At 40.8% G+C, this 16,780-nt stretch overlaps 2 protein-coding genes across 5 annotated transcripts in view; both read right to left on the reverse strand.

Annotated features, from left to right (window-relative positions):
* dgki (diacylglycerol kinase, iota) overlaps positions 1-2,283 on the reverse strand; it is a 92,302-nt gene extending 90,019 nt beyond the window's left edge. For all 3 annotated transcript variants that reach the window (XM_030720005.1, XM_030720004.1, XM_030720003.1), the window contains exon 1: positions 1,825-2,283. In XM_030720005.1, coding sequence (XP_030575865.1) covers positions 1,825-2,048 — 224 coding nt within the window. In that variant the 5' untranslated portion in view covers positions 2,049-2,283. The remainder of the gene's footprint in view (positions 1-1,824) is intronic.
* Positions 2,284-9,365: 7,082 nt separating this feature from the next.
* Positions 9,366-16,780, reverse strand: part of creb3l2 (cAMP responsive element binding protein 3-like 2) — a 34,187-nt gene continuing 26,772 nt past the window's right edge. Inside the window, exons 9-12 of one of the 2 annotated variants that reach the window (XM_030720648.1) lie at positions 14,849-14,948; positions 14,470-14,599; positions 12,506-12,756; positions 9,366-11,941 (exon numbers count right to left, since the gene is read on the reverse strand). In XM_030720648.1, the coding sequence (XP_030576508.1) occupies positions 12,518-12,756; positions 14,470-14,599; positions 14,849-14,948 (469 nt within the window). In that variant the 3' untranslated portion in view covers positions 9,366-11,941; positions 12,506-12,517. The remainder of the gene's footprint in view (positions 11,942-12,505; positions 12,757-14,469; positions 14,600-14,848; positions 14,949-16,780) is intronic. The other variant, XM_030720647.1, reaches the window with a different exon arrangement.

Consider the following 16,780-nt stretch of genomic DNA (forward strand, 5'->3'; position numbering starts at 1 on the left):
GCAAACCAGCTGCGGCACTCCCCAGGAAGCACAATCTCCTGGAAACCTCACTTAACCAAAGATGGTTCCCCCTCGGAACAGAGACTCCGTAAATGATGATACGATAAACACGAAAGAGCCGCGAGTCTCTGCTGTCTTTGCCTCACAATGCATGCAACTCGTGTGGGTGTTTAAAAAGATCACACACTCCAAACAAACAAACAAAAAAGAAAGGAAAGAGGTAATTATCATCTGTCAAATGGATTGTAATAGGATTATAATAATGTACCAGCCCTTTTAAAAATGAGATCATTTGCATTCCTCAAAAAAAGAAAGGAAAAAAAAACAGTTTATTCAACTGTAATGTGTTTATATGGGGCATATTTAATCTGACTGGGTCATTAATTAATGGGGGCATAAAAGGCTTAATAGATTTTTTTTAAAAAACAATTAAATTTACCAAATGTAGCCTTAATTTTTAAATTTAGAGATTTTATTCTTTTCTGTTCATGGAGACGAATTGTGAAGCTATTTGTTGAAGTCAGTAACACTTCAATACTTTGTGTCTGCAGCACATACTCATCAGCAGGGATACGTCACCGTGGCAACCAAGAGAAAAGTTTTAAAGAAGTGGCAATCGATCAGTTTTAACCCAAACCATTATATTTTTCTAAACTGAGTAGATTTGAAATGCCTAAATCTAACCAGGTAGATTTTATTCCCTTAACAGAGTAGATTTCATTTACTAAACCTAACCAAGCAGTTTTATGTTCCCCAATCTAACCAAGTAGTTTTTAATCCCTAAACTAAAAACAAAGTCGTTTAAAATTGATTAAAATCTGCGATGTGTGATGAGCTGAACTTTAGTCTACAGTGCAAGTTGCAAAAATGATTCACTCAACCACCGCACAAACCCTCCCACCTCCAAATGTGAACTCGATCGCACTCTGAAAGAGGAAAATATTCATTTCATGATACAAATCAGTACATATGAGTACAAAATAAACAGATTAGAGGTCATGGCACTTTCACATGACGTTTCCAAGGCAAAGTTTTAACGGTACCGACAGATTTAGGCGCCATCTGATTGGTAAAAATCACTTAATTTTGTCACATTGCCCCAAATCAGACACAAACAAGTTAGTCAAACACAAACAAGCTGAAATGATTGATTTGACCCCCAACTGCAGATCATTTCCAGCAGACACATTAACACAGAGGCTAGATGGACAGACGAGATAGACAGATAAATAGATGATGACATCTGACAAGCAAAACTGCTGTGTGCTGTGTGTGTGTGTGTGTGTGTGCTTGGGATCTGGACACTTTTCACTATCAACAGCAGCTGCCAGTCGCACTGGGGTGTCAGGACGCTGCTGGCATTCACACACAGACACACACATACAGACAGACAGCTCACAAATCAATACAGTTTCACTCCCTCCCCCTCCTTCACACCGCTCCAACACCACAGGGAAATGCACACATTGTTGTGTATTTAAAATTGTTTTGATCCATCAGTGATGGAGCTAAAATGCCCTGGCTTTTGTGTGCATATCAGTGCTGGGGCTGTCAACAGCAGCAGCGTGAGCACAGCCTGGGACAAGCCAGAGCTATCATACCATAACATGTGAGAGCTTTTCAGCTCAAGTCTGCAGCCCTCATTCAGTTTGTGTCCTTTCCTGTGGTTATGTTTACAAGATTTAGCTAGCATGGATGTAATGCTTGCAGCTGCATTAGCCTTTTACATGTAAATTAAGCATAGGGGCAGTGAAATAAATGCACCAACACATCCTCCTCTGACCAGTATCCCACCCAAGCATCCTCCCAGCTCCCCCCACTCACCGATACGACGTCTGTTTTCTGAACGCCAGTCCCCTTAATTTCTCCTCCAGAGTCTCCTGCTCCATGTCGGGCAGGCTGCTGAACGTATCGCTGCAGCAGCCCACGGCAGCCTCTTCCGAGCCGGCTCCGGACTCAGAGTCACCCCCGTCGGCTCCAAGAGAGGCCGGGCGACTGCTGAAGCCCCCCGCCGCCGGGCTGGTGCGATCTTTCGCTTGGGGGTCCATGCTGGTCGCTCCTCGCTGTGTCACCCCGCGCTGGACCCCCCTCTCCTCCAGCTACTGAGGGGACGCGGATGCCGGCGGTGAAAAGGAGTGTGTGACTACTTCAGGGTGATATACGTTATTACGCGTTGAGCGACTTCACTGTTGTGGTCTCTAACCGTGACCGCCTTTATATACTGCGGCCGGTACGGCAGCGTGCGCAGCCGCCTGGACAACAGCCCGAACTGCACTCACGAGCCCCGAGTCCAACTGCGAGCGAGCGACGGCAAGCTGCGCGCGCCACCGAGGACGTGGAGAGCCCTACCTTCAAAATAAAAGCCCCTAAAAAAATTTTTCTTGTTGACGTAAAATCATGATCATAAAGCGAAGTGATATAGTCTTTTAAATAAGCTAACCGTTATTTATGCATACAGATATAATTTCTTTATTTTCTATATTAGTGTTTCCACTCATTTTTAAATATAAAAGGAGTTTAAGCTCTTTTTCTTCCTTTTCCCCCTTCAACTTTGCATATTTTAAGCAGTTTTCTTAGTGAAATGAGCCCAAAAATACCTATTAATTTTACAGCTGGCAAACAAAAAAATAATAAATAAAATGCTAAAATAATAATAATAAAAAAAGCATGAGTTCCTGCACAAATGTTATAAATGAAATTTGTTTCTCCACGTTTATTGCACATTAAGAAACTTCATAACCCATGCAGTTGTTTTTTTTTTTTTTGTTTTGTTTTTTTTTTTTGTTTTTTGTTTGTTTTATTCACAAGTTAAGAATGCTAAACAAGCTTTCATTTAAAAGATTTTTAAAAATTATTTCGAAATACTCACCCGGAAGTCAGGTGTTTTATTCTGTGTGATATGACACAGGTTTACAAACTGCAAAAGCGCGAGCTCCTGAGAGGGCGGTGACAGTAAACACGTTCAGTGTGTGCGGACCTTGACTGACTCCAGCATCCATGTATCCATCCATCTATCCTTCTATCCATCCACATGGCCCATGGGGTGAGCAGCGTGGCATTGTGGGATACTCCCTCGTCCTCCTCCTCTCTGCAGCATCATCAGTGAGAAAGTAGGCCAGAGGGTAAGCGTACATGCACCAACACATGCACACTCAGCATCTCGCTCTCAAAGTATAATCACACACACACACACACACACACACACACACACACACACACACACACACACAGAGTCCATATGTTCTCAGAGACTCTGAATGTCAGATCTGTCATCATGTTAACATGCTGCCTTTCCACCTTCATCGTGCCACTTTGCTTCCTACAGTTTGCTGTCAGTCTCCCTGTGAAACATCAGGCCACATCTGTCCTTTTTCACTCCACTGCACCAGACCATCAGGGAAATTATTCCTGACCTTAAAAAAACCTTTGTTTGCTTTTTAAGTCTGCAGGGAAAAATCTGTCTTTATCCCCTCAAATTACTCAGTGGATATACATGTGATCACTCCAGTTGATATTGTCATAGTGTCAACTGGGTTGCATGTGCTAAGATAAAGATAGGCACCACTTCATTAGGTATACCTGTGTACTCCAATTCCATCCAGTCCAGCAGAAAAATATCTGCCATTAGTCCTTATGAAGCTCATTGTCCTCAGTTTTTCAGGAACTGGTGACTTTTTCATTTTGAACTTTAATTGTTGAATTGTGCCACTAAAATTTGTGCAAACCTGAATAAATCAGGCTTTTTGTTTTGTTTTTTAAAATTCTCCACATCTGAATTTTTTGTTAGAATTACAGGAAGAAAGAAAGGAGCTGATGAACTCACAGCAAACATTAAAAACTAAAAAAACTGTTGACCACATGTGGCGCTGGCTTCCACCAGCAGCTTCTTTTCTATACTGCTAATAACTGATACGAAAACCATAGAATTGTACGGCATAATCTGATCAACTAAACACAATCCAAACTAAAACTGAATACATATTTTCATGTTTCACCCCCTCCTTAATTACATTTAGTCCCACCTGGAATTTTTAAAAGATGCTCGTGACCCATGGGGCCTCTTTTGGCTTCAATACCTCATGTTCGGGCCCAACAATGGCCTCCTGATCGTAACCACTTTCCCTGACATCGATAGAAAAACCTGAGGGTGCCAGGTGCCCCATCAGGTATAGGGGCGGCCTGGACCTGCAGCTCCAGTTCTGCTTACCAAAAGGGGCCCAATGGGCAGCTCGCACTCTACACCCGACTCCAAGTCAGCAATCCAAACGAACAATCAATAACATACCCTTAATCTCTGTGTGTGCAACTTTTCTTTTTTACCTCTATATAGTCTAGAAAATACCAGTGTACAAAACTGTGCTTCTCTATGACAGTAATGAGAATCATCAGTAGAAGAAGAATAAAATATATGATTCAAAATTTAAAATTGTCTCTTATGTGCTTCCACACAAAAAGCCTCATGTCCCCTAATTAAATTTTAAAAATTCAGTATATATGTGTTAGAACTCTAGTTTAAAATACTCTTATTGAAACTCTTGAGCTGAGTGGTTTTCTCAGTACCGCAAGATTTTTGGCAACAGATTCGCCTTTCAAACAGAGCCCCTGGTTGATAAATGAGAAACTACAAAAGTGGCTTGCTTAGCGATCCGGTTTCTGTCAGCAGTGAGTCTGCCTCTCTGGACTGTGTCTGTTCCAGGGAAATCCCCCAGAAGAAGTGAGCACTGTTGTGTGAAATACATCCATCAGTACTGCAGCCAACTTCAAAGATGAAATAGAAGATGATGAGCTCTGTTTTTAGGCTTTTGTTCTTTGGGCTGCTGTTCTGTGCTAAGTCCTGTCAGGGTGGTGAGGTGTCTCATTTTCAGCTGCAGAATCTCTCAGTCTGCAGTTCTACAGCTGATAATGTCCACCATCAGAAGCATACGATAGGATGTCAACATATTCTCCTGCTTTGGACATTTTAACATGTATAACGTGCCTGTGACTCAGTAACTGCAATTCCTCAAGTGGCCACTTGAGGCCAACTCCAAAAGTGTCTCCATCTTTAGAGTTACTTAATTAGCATGTAGCCATATCTATTTGTTGCACCTGTGCAGTTTATGGATGAATGCTGGCTAATCAAGCTTGCTAGAGTCAGCTGATAACTTACACCTATACTCTCTCACACAAATATGGTCACATTATGAGTCCACCCACACTGACGCTTATAAAACGCTAAGTTTGAAGCCAGTGGATGATGTCACAGTAGCCATTTCCATCATTTGTATGCAGTCTGTGGTTTTGGCGTAATATTTTAAATATACACCCAGCAAATACTTATAAGAATTACAAGTTAACACCTGCAAGTAAAATAGTACCGTCGGTGATTTTTGCTTTGTTTCGTAAGCCCTTGCTCTCTTCTCTGTTTCCCTCTCAGTCTCATTTTCCCTCTGTCACAGTCATTTTCTTTTCACAGCATTTACGTAAATATTTTTTTAATCTCAATTAAAAAAAAACTTTTCTGAAATGTTTACATATGAATCAGAGTTAGGCTTAAAATGAGGATATCTGCAAAACTTTAAATAGTGCTGCAGCCATCAGTGGATATTTATTGATGGAAAAACATGTTTGGGGACTAAATATTTTTGCTAAGCTGCGTCATCTGGACATTTGCCAGTAGTAAAAATTGTTTGTGTCGGTATGTTATTATCGGCTGATTGCTGTGAGGCTCCATCGGTGTGCTGCTTACGTTTGGTAAGTGCTGCTTGTTTGGTCTGACAGAGGCAATGATTACAGAAAAAAAGGACTGCAAATTACAGCACTCCTCACATCTTATTGACCACTCGGAGCACTTTATACTGAAAGCCTCATTCACCTATTTACACAAACTTTATACAACACTTGTGTTGCATGCATGGAGACTGGAGGAGACAGGGACTGATACACCAACATTCCCATACCTGTACCTCTTGAACCAATGCTGCTCAAATTTATTTAGCTTTGATATGGAAATATTTTTGACTTAGACTGTTTCATAATTTAGTAGCAGCTTAGCATCTTATAACTGAAAATGTCACAGTGTCATAGAAAAGGCTCCGTGGATGGTGGATTAATTTGGGAACACAAATGCACAACGTAGAAAACAGAGGTGAAACCTTTACAAGGTTGTCATGCTGTTAAGTCTAGGAACTACAAAGTCCAACATCTAGGGATAAACAGTTTATAAGTCAGGGAATCCAAAAATCCAAAACTCACTTGGGATGTAAATACACAAGAAGCACAGGGAATCCAGAATTAGAAAACTCTAGGAATACCAATACAGGGAATACTCTACTACAAGGACAGACAACTCAAAGTATAAGGGAAGACCAAGACAATATATAAGAGAGGTAACGAGAGGAGAGGAAACAAGAGAAGAACTAAACACAGCTGAAAATGATCAGGAAATCAGGGAAAGAGAGAGAACAGGAAGTAAACTACACACAGCAGGAAAACAGAACCTTACAAAGTAAAGACAGGAAGTGACATAAAGGGAGCAGACGGCACCTTTCTACTCAGCGGAGAACTTTCTACCATCTGAGGGGAGAGAGAGGACGAAACACATGTTGTGGAAGAGAGTCACAGATTAATAATAACTTGTGAATAAATGCGGAAGTGGTATTTAAAAAGAGTGAAAAGAGGTGAATGAAAAAGAAATACTCAGTGCATCATGGGAACCTCGGTCTAAAGCAGCACAGGCATCCAAAGCTCCATAAAAACTTGACAGGAACCAGAAATGTAGTAAAAGAACAAAACTAAAACAGACTAGAATTACAGCGGAAACATGAACCAAAATGACCAAACAGCCACTAATTACTACAAAAACCATGAAGTAAAATCTTTTGACTTAGTAGTGCATATTTTTTCCAAAACATTATGACTTAGTCACTCAGAGTTTTAACATACTGTCTTATACATAAAAACCACCTGCCTGCTATTGTGTTGTGAATCCTTCTCCCGTCTAAATATTGCTGACCCATGAAGGCCTGGAAATAGCTGCAGATCCTTTTGGTCAGATGGGCCTTGGGGCTTGTTCCAGTGCATCCTGTGAATGCTCAGTTGGATTTGTATCTGGGGAGTTTGAGTCCAGCTGAATGCTTTGGCAGTCTTTGGGGTTTACTGGGGGAATACTGCTGCCATGTATAGGTGTGCTTGGTGTACTACAGGGCCAAGGTGGGTGGGTATAGCTCAGTAGGTAGAGCAGGTCACCTACTGATCGGAAGGTCAGCGGTTCGAATCCTGGCTACTCCGGGCTACATGCCAATGTGTCCTTGGGCAAGATACTTAACCCCAAGTTGCTCTCCGACCGTTCTTAGCTTTGTAAAAATGGAAGTGCTTGTATGAATGGGAGTGCATGGGTGAATGCAAACAGGTTGTATAAGCGCTTTGAGTGCTCATACTGAGTAGAAAAGCGCTATATAAGAACTAGTCCATTTATATGTCAAATGAACATGAATGATCAGTGTTACTGACCTGATGACATTCATTGTCAGTGGTTTTAATGTTATAGCCAATCAGTGTTTGTCTCCCCCTCCCCTGCGGCAGGATTGGCTTTCACGCAACACTCCAAGAGTGATATTCATTTTTAAACTTGATGAGCACTCTCACATCAGGACTTCAAGGCGAAAACAATGCAGTAGCTTTCTCTGTGAGCCCTGATGAAAGGATTTTTTTTATCCATAATTAATGAGTAGAGTGGTTGGAAACTCCTGCAATACTGAATCAAAGTGTGAAATCAGACTGCAGCTCACTGAAGTTTGCACTGACTCTCTGCCACTAGCATTTTATCACATACTGTATTTCTAAAAGTCTGCTCTGTTATTTATATCAATTTTATGGCAGCATGATTCACCATCAGTGGAGTGTTAGTGGAATTCATTGTGGCTGCGTTACTGTGGGACTGTGTATTGTCTTGGGGCTGTCAGAGCAATTCGCACTCCTCATTATGAGGCAGTGCTGCTTATCTATTTTCGGATCTTTGTCATGATGGAGAAGATGCAAACTCGTCTACTGGCCAGCGCGATAACCACAACACTCTTCTGTGTCCTAACAGAGTTTGTCTCTAACTTAATTTATAGCTGCAGAGAAAACACTTTGAAGCTTTGACATTAGCAACAAATTATGACCATCAGCTTATTTTTAATATCTGCACTTATTAGTATGACATAAACTACAGTTTATATTGTTTGTCTATAATATAGTTTAATGAAAGAAATAAATTGTGCATGCCAAAATTACCATAACATAACCCTTGGTGCGGCATGGCTGTGAGCAAACTTCAGTCTTATTAGCGCTGCACCTTTACTCAGTGAGAAAATGATTCACAGTTATTGCACAACACAAAAATAGAAATTAAAAAAAAATAAGGGCTGTTCTAAGCAGTGGTTCTAAATAAATTTTTGGTATTTCCCATATATTTGTATGCATCTGTGTTGCTGTGAGCTATATTTTAAATAAATGGCCCTCACTTGTTATAATAAGGAACTTGATTTTAAATATCTGGATTAAACTTCCTTGTGAGTCTCTCTGCATTCAGTTTTGTCTTCAGTAACTGAAAGGCAGTTTTACTCTTACTCTCTCTCTTCCCATCATTTTAGTACAAGTTAATCTTGGTGTCATCTGTCCAAAGAATGTTTTGCAGAACCGTGTCGGCTCTCTTGGACGTTTTCTGGAAAAGTCTAACCTGTCCTTCTTGTTCTTGAGTGTAACCAGTAGTTTGCACCTTGTTGTAAACTCCATATTTCCATTCATAAAGGCACCTCTTGATTGTAGACCTTCACAATGGTACACCTACCTCCTTTAGAGTGTGCCTGTTATTTCTCTGAACTATGGAAATAATTGTGTCATCATGCACTTTGTTTTCTGTGGTCTTTCGGGGTCAGTGCATTCTTTCTTTTTAAGAATAGATCAGGTTGTTAGGTGTTTGTTTTTTCCCCCTCTCTCATAGGTTGATTTTGGTTTATTTAGCTAATGATGACCTACTTCACATGCACTGACATCTCACTGGACCTCATATTTAAAATTACAGTGAAAAGCTCCAAAAAAACAAATGCAACACTTTGAATCAGTATGTGCCGAATAAGTTACTGGTAATAGCCCATTATTAACCGACAGTATCAGCCAACCAATATATTAATCTGGTTCTAGATTCAGCAATACTGCTCTGATCTAATATTTGCAAAAGCTCAAAATAAAACTGGGTGAGGTGGTATATTTATACCATGCAGGCACTTATAATCACAATATCACAGTACGCTTTGTGTAAGGGAAGCAAAACACAGTAAATCCCAATTTCATCAGCGGCTGAGACAGAACATACAAATGAACACACACAATCATAGATATTATGCTTTTACTAAGGAAAATACTTTATTTGTTTGAAAGCATGAAGACAGAAAGGCTGGTTTTACACAGGAGCAGGAAGGAAATGAACTCTGACTTTTAGGAAAACGCTCTGCTGGCTGCGTGTTTTATGGCGTAACAAAAGGGCAGCGTGCTCATCTCGAGTCTCCCTCGATTTTGCTGCCATAGCACTTACATGGCAGACAGGGCAGTGAGAAATGTGTAAAGATGTGTCACTGAAGGCTGACATCAATTTCTTCATATCTACAAAGCTTTAAATACAAATTCTGCTTCATAGTCTGTAAATTGGGTCAAAAACTGTTGCTTTTAACCCTGAGCTGTAAATTGCATTTTCAAACGCTTCTGAAGTTAACTTGAATTTAAAGACTCACTGTTACAGACTTGCATCATACATGCTGCAGCAAAGCTCAGGCATTTAAAACCCACCTGGAATACACTTTAGGTGGACATTTAAAAGTCACAATCTGGGATTAAACTAAACAGAAAGTCGGGACAAAGCCTGCAGCTACGAGATATTACGTTCATAATTTATCAACAGCACAGAGCCCAAAATAGAGTCGGAATGAATAATGGATTGGTTCACAAACTACAGATCCCAGACAAACATTTAGACTTGCTCATTTATTAACAACTCATATTTACAAAAATAGAAACTTTTTTTTAATTTCTGAGAAGAAATATTTTTTTTGGCAAATGCTGTAAAATAGTTGTAAAAGGCTCCTGGAGCTGATAGCTGAAGTGTGCAAGGCAAAGGTGTTGCAGGATTTATGTCCAGAATAAAAAAAAAAAAAAAAAACATGATACAGAAATTAAATCTGTGGCTTCATCGTGTGTTGTTGTCTTTTTAAAAAAAATTTTTTTAATAGAGTCTGATGAGAAGGACTGACACCTCTGTGCTCTTATAGCCACTTAAAGCCAACCTTACTAGGTCATACTCATCCATCTATCCATTTTCTGCTGCTTAACTCGGTCTAGGTTGTGGGGGCAGCAGTCTAAGCAGAGAAAGTCACCTCCCCCAGACCTTCTGGGGGGAATATCAAGGCATTCTCAAGCCAGCCGAGGGCTATAAACTCTTCAACTGGATTTCTTCCCAGTTGAACCTGAACGCTTCATCTAGGAGGCATCAGATCCCTGAACCACCTCCATTGGCTCCTTCCACTGTGGAGTAGTAATAGTTACACTCTGAACCCTTGACTTTGGGAACGGCTGATCTAGATAATAGAATTTATTTCACTAACTCTGTAATGTGCATGAAGATCAGGATATTTTGGGCATTCCTAATCAAGAACAGAAAACTCTCACTTGGAGCGTGTGTGCGAGGGTTGAAGGCAGCTATGCTTTGCTGCAGCACCTCACAGCACACACAGAGACACCCTGCTCCTAGTGGCAATGAAGGAGAGAGTGAAACTTTCCCAAGGTTGCTAAAGCTTCACTAGACAGGCTGAGTCTTTAAACAGTAAATATGAAGCAGTTAGCTCGAGATTAGTACTGAGCATGCAGGTATAACAGTGGTATCAGTCTTCTCATTTGTCTCTTTGTGTTTTGTGGTCAGATGGGCAAATGTGACCTATAAATGAGCAAAAATAAAACGGGAAGCCACATCTCAAATATCAGCTTCACGGTGACAGAACTAAGCCATGAGTCTGAAGACCAGCTAACGGGGTCCCCGCATGTCAAATATGAACATTTGTGGTAAAGAATAACCCACGCTGGGTCGGGTTTTAACATTTCAGTCAGTGTTTACTTTAGGAAACAGGAAGAGTGCGGATTGTTTGTTTTGTTTGTTTGTTTTTACGCAGTTAAAAACCTTTTCAAATGAGTGCAGGACCCCCAAGCTAAGCTCTCAGAAAACAAATAAGAACAATATATATATTTAAAAAAAACAAACAAAAAAAAAAAAACAAGAGTACAATAAAATAAAAACACAAAATACAGTCTGAACACAAACAAGTATAAAAATGGGCTGTACGCATTACTGGAATGAAATAAAAACATTTAATAGCTACAAAGAGCAATAAATTTTGAAAAAACAAGTTTCTATAAATATAAAAGGTTCTCATCAGTGTCCTGTAAAAAGCCTCACATGTCATCTTTTAATATAATTACCCCTCCGATAAATGCCACACTTACATTATTCTCTCTTTGAATTCTCTAAAGGTGATTTTTCAGCACAGTGTCTCAAGCCAGATCAATTAAAACAACTACAACTGCTAAGCTGACTCTTCAAAAAACTATTCAGTGCAACTTTAGTTCAGAAATTAAGGCAACCAGTGCCTCTCTATTTTATTCTTTCTACCATTACAGTGTATCTGATTAAGCAGAGATGGCATTTTAAAAATGACCTTAAAATATCAGCAGTGGAAGCTTCTATATGAGGCTTCCAGGACACTGAACCATGCTCCAGAGAGGGGAGGGGGGTCAAAGGTCATCATAGGGTGTAAAGGAGGAAGGGTGTGTCTGTCTGTGTGTGTGTTAATGTAAATCTCAGGAGGTCTCGTTGACAGTTCTCTCCAGCTCTATCACTTTACTCCTGCTCTCATTCGTCCTCTGCTCCAGAGACCTGAGAGACACGACACAAAGGCGGGTTCAGATGTGAAATCTGGATTTGGATCCACCTGAGTTGGATCAGCTGGGTTGATATAGCGTAAAAATGTTCCTATTGCAATAAAACGTATTAGCACACAGAGTACAAGGTTTGATCAAAAAGTTGCACCTTCATCACAGCCTCTTCCTCACAGTGAGGGATACAGATTGTTAACACTGGTATCACATTAGTACTTGACATCAGCAGATACCCACAGACGGGTAATAAGGATGATAAAACCGGATGCTAGATGGTAGGCCAGATTCAACAGTTTGACATAGAGGTTGATGTTTTCTCTCTGTTCAAGACTGAAGAAATGACAGATATACATATGCAAGGACATGAGGTCAAAGTGGAGCAGGAACACTGGCAGTGGAGTAACATGCCACAATCAGCCGACCTTTTAGTCGGGCTTGGTTTTAGATTTTTATAGCCACAGCACTTTCTGATCACACCTCACACCTGTGAGTTCATGTATTTCACATACACAGCTCTTCTGATTATTCCCCCTACCCTCATCATCCTCAGAGCATTCCTCACCATCGTGTGTGTTTACCTGTGCAGGTCAAGCAGCAGGTTTTTTGACGTCTGTGTATCGTTGCTTTTATTCCTGAAAGGTGGGTGTGTTTCCATCCTGGTGGACTCCACCTCAAGTTTCTGCTGCTCTGAGTGACGCCACGCTGCCATCACGACGGCCGGCGTGTCCTCCCATTGGTCGGGATATTCGCCCCCCAGACCGAGGAGGTGTGGCTGCTCGTCTTCGAAGGTTGATAGCAGACTCCTCGACTTAACTGAAAGGGGGGGGTACCATTACTTCATTTTTAGGCACGCCACAATGTAAGAAGAAACTATAACTATGGGGTATCAGGGAAATAAAGTTTAAGTACCACACACTCACTCACCAGCCCACACACACACACCTCATAACATTACAGCACCACATGTTATTGTCTGCCTCGCGAATAAAACTGTGCAGCATGTCGGTTTGTGTGTGGATGTGAGTGTGGGCAGGATGGGAGAGGAAACTGAATTTGATTGTTAAGAAAATTATATCTGGTTTCTCTTACAAAGGAAAAAGTGTATACATGTGGGAGGAAGCAGAGAGGATGCAGTGAAAGGTCAACGCTACTAATCAGTCTCTGTAGCTGTAGGAGGCATCTGATTAGTGGCAATGTTATAATGGACCACCAAAGTTTAATAGCTGGGAACTAATGATTCATTACAATGGAAACAGCAGGGCAGGTCACTTAAGCTGAAAACTCCAGGAAAAGTGACTAACTGTGGGTGTGTGTCCACTTCCAAAAATTTGCACTTTGGTGGTCCATCTCAGCTCCATACGTGTGAATAACTGATTAATATTGAAAATGTAAGTATTTCTGTATAAACTTAACCATGCTCTAAGTCTCTATTTCACACCATCTGCAAACAGCTGCTTGAAAAACCTCTTGGGTTATTTGAAGTTTGTGTCCATATTTTGCTGTTTGTTTGTTTTCACGGAGAAAACCAGACTGTTGCAACTGAGAGCCAAGAGGATGAACCAAAACATCAGGGGCTCAAAACCAAACATGCTAAAAACACTCAAAAGATGAGGCTATCTGTGGGGAATTCTTTAAAGTTTCTTTATTATGAGTGACCCATTCAACATTCCCATAGACTGTATATAAAAGATGGACACAGCCGCTGTGAGATCACCTGTTCGTGGGTGTCGACTCCCAGTTTAAAACCTCAAGATCAGCATCACTGTCACAAATTTTATTCTTGAAACGGGATGTTACATGGGAGGGGTGGAGCTCACTGAGAAATAAAGGGACACTGGTAGCCACGCCCTAAAACAGACCCTGCTTATTTCGTCTGTTTTTCAATAAAAAAGGGGTCACAATGTAGCCTAAACGAATGGCCAACATCGCTGCCACCATTTATACTATCACGTCATGTGTCTGCGTGCCAAAAAACTAGTCGGCATCCATTCTCTTCCAGTTAATTCAAATAATGGCGGGAAAAGAAAAAGTAGCTGAAAATACACAGAGGGAAATAACGGTACTGAACAAGCCAATCACAGTCATTGTGGGCTGTGACGTGATGTGTAGTTTCATGTCAACAGAGGTGCACGTCAGGTGATGGGGTAGGATTTCAGGAGAGTTTGTGGCTCTGATCTACATACTGTGGAGCTTTAATGCAGAAGCATAAATTCACTGTCAGCCCTAGAAGCACCAACCATCTTTTATATACAGTCAATAGACATACCTGAGTCCCTGTTATTTGCATATATTTGTTAGAGCAGCTTTAAAGTTATATGCTACAGCATGTAAAGCAGAGTTTGCCTATTAAGATTTGACTTCTGAAAATGACACTATTTAACAGTCCTGACAATATTATTTTATTGCATTTAATTTCTAAATAATTAAGCTGATACAGTTAATCTGCTTTGCTAAAATACACTGTAACTGAGCTAAGTAAGGTGCATTAAATGTGTGTATAGAGGGTGGGTCAGTGAGTGTGACTACCTGTGGCTGTGTAGGAGTCTTTGACATCCAGCTGTTTGGAAGCGAGGCCTGTTTCAGTGATGGAGGAGCACGACGTGAAACTGCTGGGATAAAAACTCCCCAAAAACAGAGCGAAACACAACACAACCACCTACAGAGACACAAGAAGAAGAAGCAGAAGAAGAAGAAGGGTGTAGGGAGGGAGAGAAGGAGGGAGGGAAAGAGGGAGGGAGTGAGTGAGTGAGAGGTAAATCAATTACGAATCACACATAATGCTAAGCTGCTAATTAATGATGGAAGCAGATGTTTCCAATTCAATATTTTAATCAATGTTTCTTCAGCACAATCTCTTGTTAGTATGCGCGCGCGCACACACACACAGACACACACACACATGTACCATTAAGCATGACGATGTCTGGGTGCCAATCACCCTGCAGGACTTGGGAACTTTTCCTGCCACGACTGCCTGGAGAGACTGCAGCTGCTGTAGCAGAGAGCTGAGGAGGAACACACACACACACACACACACACACACACACACACACACACACACACACACACACACACACACACACACAGGTTAGACACACATGCTTGACTGGGTTATGCCTGCTTTTCTCCACAGTATCGACACCCTAGAGTTGATGTATTGTGTAAAGAGTACAAAGCACCACATCTCCTCTCTCTCATATTTACGCTCAGTGACCACAAAACACAACGACTGGTTTAGAGTCTGGTTGTGCGTCTGTGATCTGTGCGTTGGCTCTAAAGACCGGCTCGAACATTTTCTCATTTTTTTTCAAAGCGCTGGAAACAGCACTCACACCACGGGACACCAAAGTATGTGCCCAGTTTTCCTGAGTTTGTAAAGCCCCTCTTTAAAGAGCACTAAGAGGGTTAGCCCCAATGCGTCAAAGCGAGAACTGGTGACCAGAAACCAACAGCAGAGCAGAAAACACATAACATAACACAGAGAAATGCCTGAGACAGCTAACCCAGTTAACCTTTAAATCTGCTGCCTTTCTGTGATCATTTCTAAATGTCATACCTTTGAGTTTTGAGTTTTTTCAGGTGTTTTTATGCTGCTTTTCTTATAGCATCCTCATATGGAAGCCTCTGCGATGTCAGAGTCACGCTGTTACACTGAAGTTTCCTCTTGCACTTTTTTCTTCCTTCTTTACTATAAATAAAGCTGCTTTTTATGGTAACTCTCATCCAAATTATTCTTTGGTTATATGCAAAAGCACCAGATTCCTTTCTGAAATAAAGTGTTAAACAAGAAATAAAAATAAAAAATAAAGCCTCAAGAGATCAGAACCAGGAGCCGAACCGCTGACCTCACAACATCTCACTGCTAACGTTTGCTTTACTGCCCGAGATGCTGCCATCATTCTGGTTTCTACACTCGGAGTAAATCTAATTAAATGCAACTTAAGGTGATCTTTAAAAATGTCAGGACGAAGCAGTGTGAAATGAATACAAACAAAATAAAATGGACTGACATGATCTGTGAAATGTCTTCAAGGGAGCTTAAAATGTGAACATCGTCCTGTCTGAGGTTTTAGGAGTCAGACACAAACCCTTTCACTGGCCTCAAGTTATCATCTTTGCAATGCGAAATACTCGCTTTTACATTCCTCTTAGCGAGAAAGTCCAATCCCCCACTTCTTTCCTTCTGGTTTAAGGATGTTATGTCATTTCTCAAAGTAGAAAAGATCAGCTTGGGCCGTGCTGCAAAGTTTTTCTTTTCAAAAATGTTGTTCTTTTATTGATAATTTTAATTTAAACTGCCACTGTAGATTAATCCCCATACGTGGGGGGGTTGCCTTTGTCCCTACTTTTATTTTTGTTGTACCTCTCCACCCTGTTTGTGCTGTTGGTGCCTTAAAATGCTACATCCAAGATGTTTGTACTTTGTGACTTTGTTTTTCTTTTTAAGTCTCTCTTTTTTTAAGCACTAATTACAATATATGTGTCAGTTGCACCCCTACAGTTTATGAATGCAGCTTGCTAACTTTGGCTGTATCTTAACCATAAAGAACAAGAGGGCAGCTAAGAATATTAAATTTGATGCTTCATAAGTCTATGAGAGCTCTGCAAATGGATTCAATTATGAGCCCATAAATCCTGCATGTGAAGGATAATAAAATAAATACATCTGAATCTGAAGTTTTGTTTTGCTGTTTGCTTCATTAAATAAAGAACTTAACTTAACAACAACACAAGCTGGCTGTCCAGGTGTCCCAGCATAAAACGCGCTCACACACGCGCAACTGGTTCATTAACTTTGACACTGACAGCAAAGCCCACTTTAACCGCGGAGTGCAAA

This window comes from Archocentrus centrarchus, chromosome 23, assembly GCF_007364275.1.
Source record: "Archocentrus centrarchus isolate MPI-CPG fArcCen1 chromosome 23, fArcCen1, whole genome shotgun sequence".
NCBI lineage: Eukaryota > Metazoa > Chordata > Actinopteri > Cichliformes > Cichlidae > Archocentrus > Archocentrus centrarchus.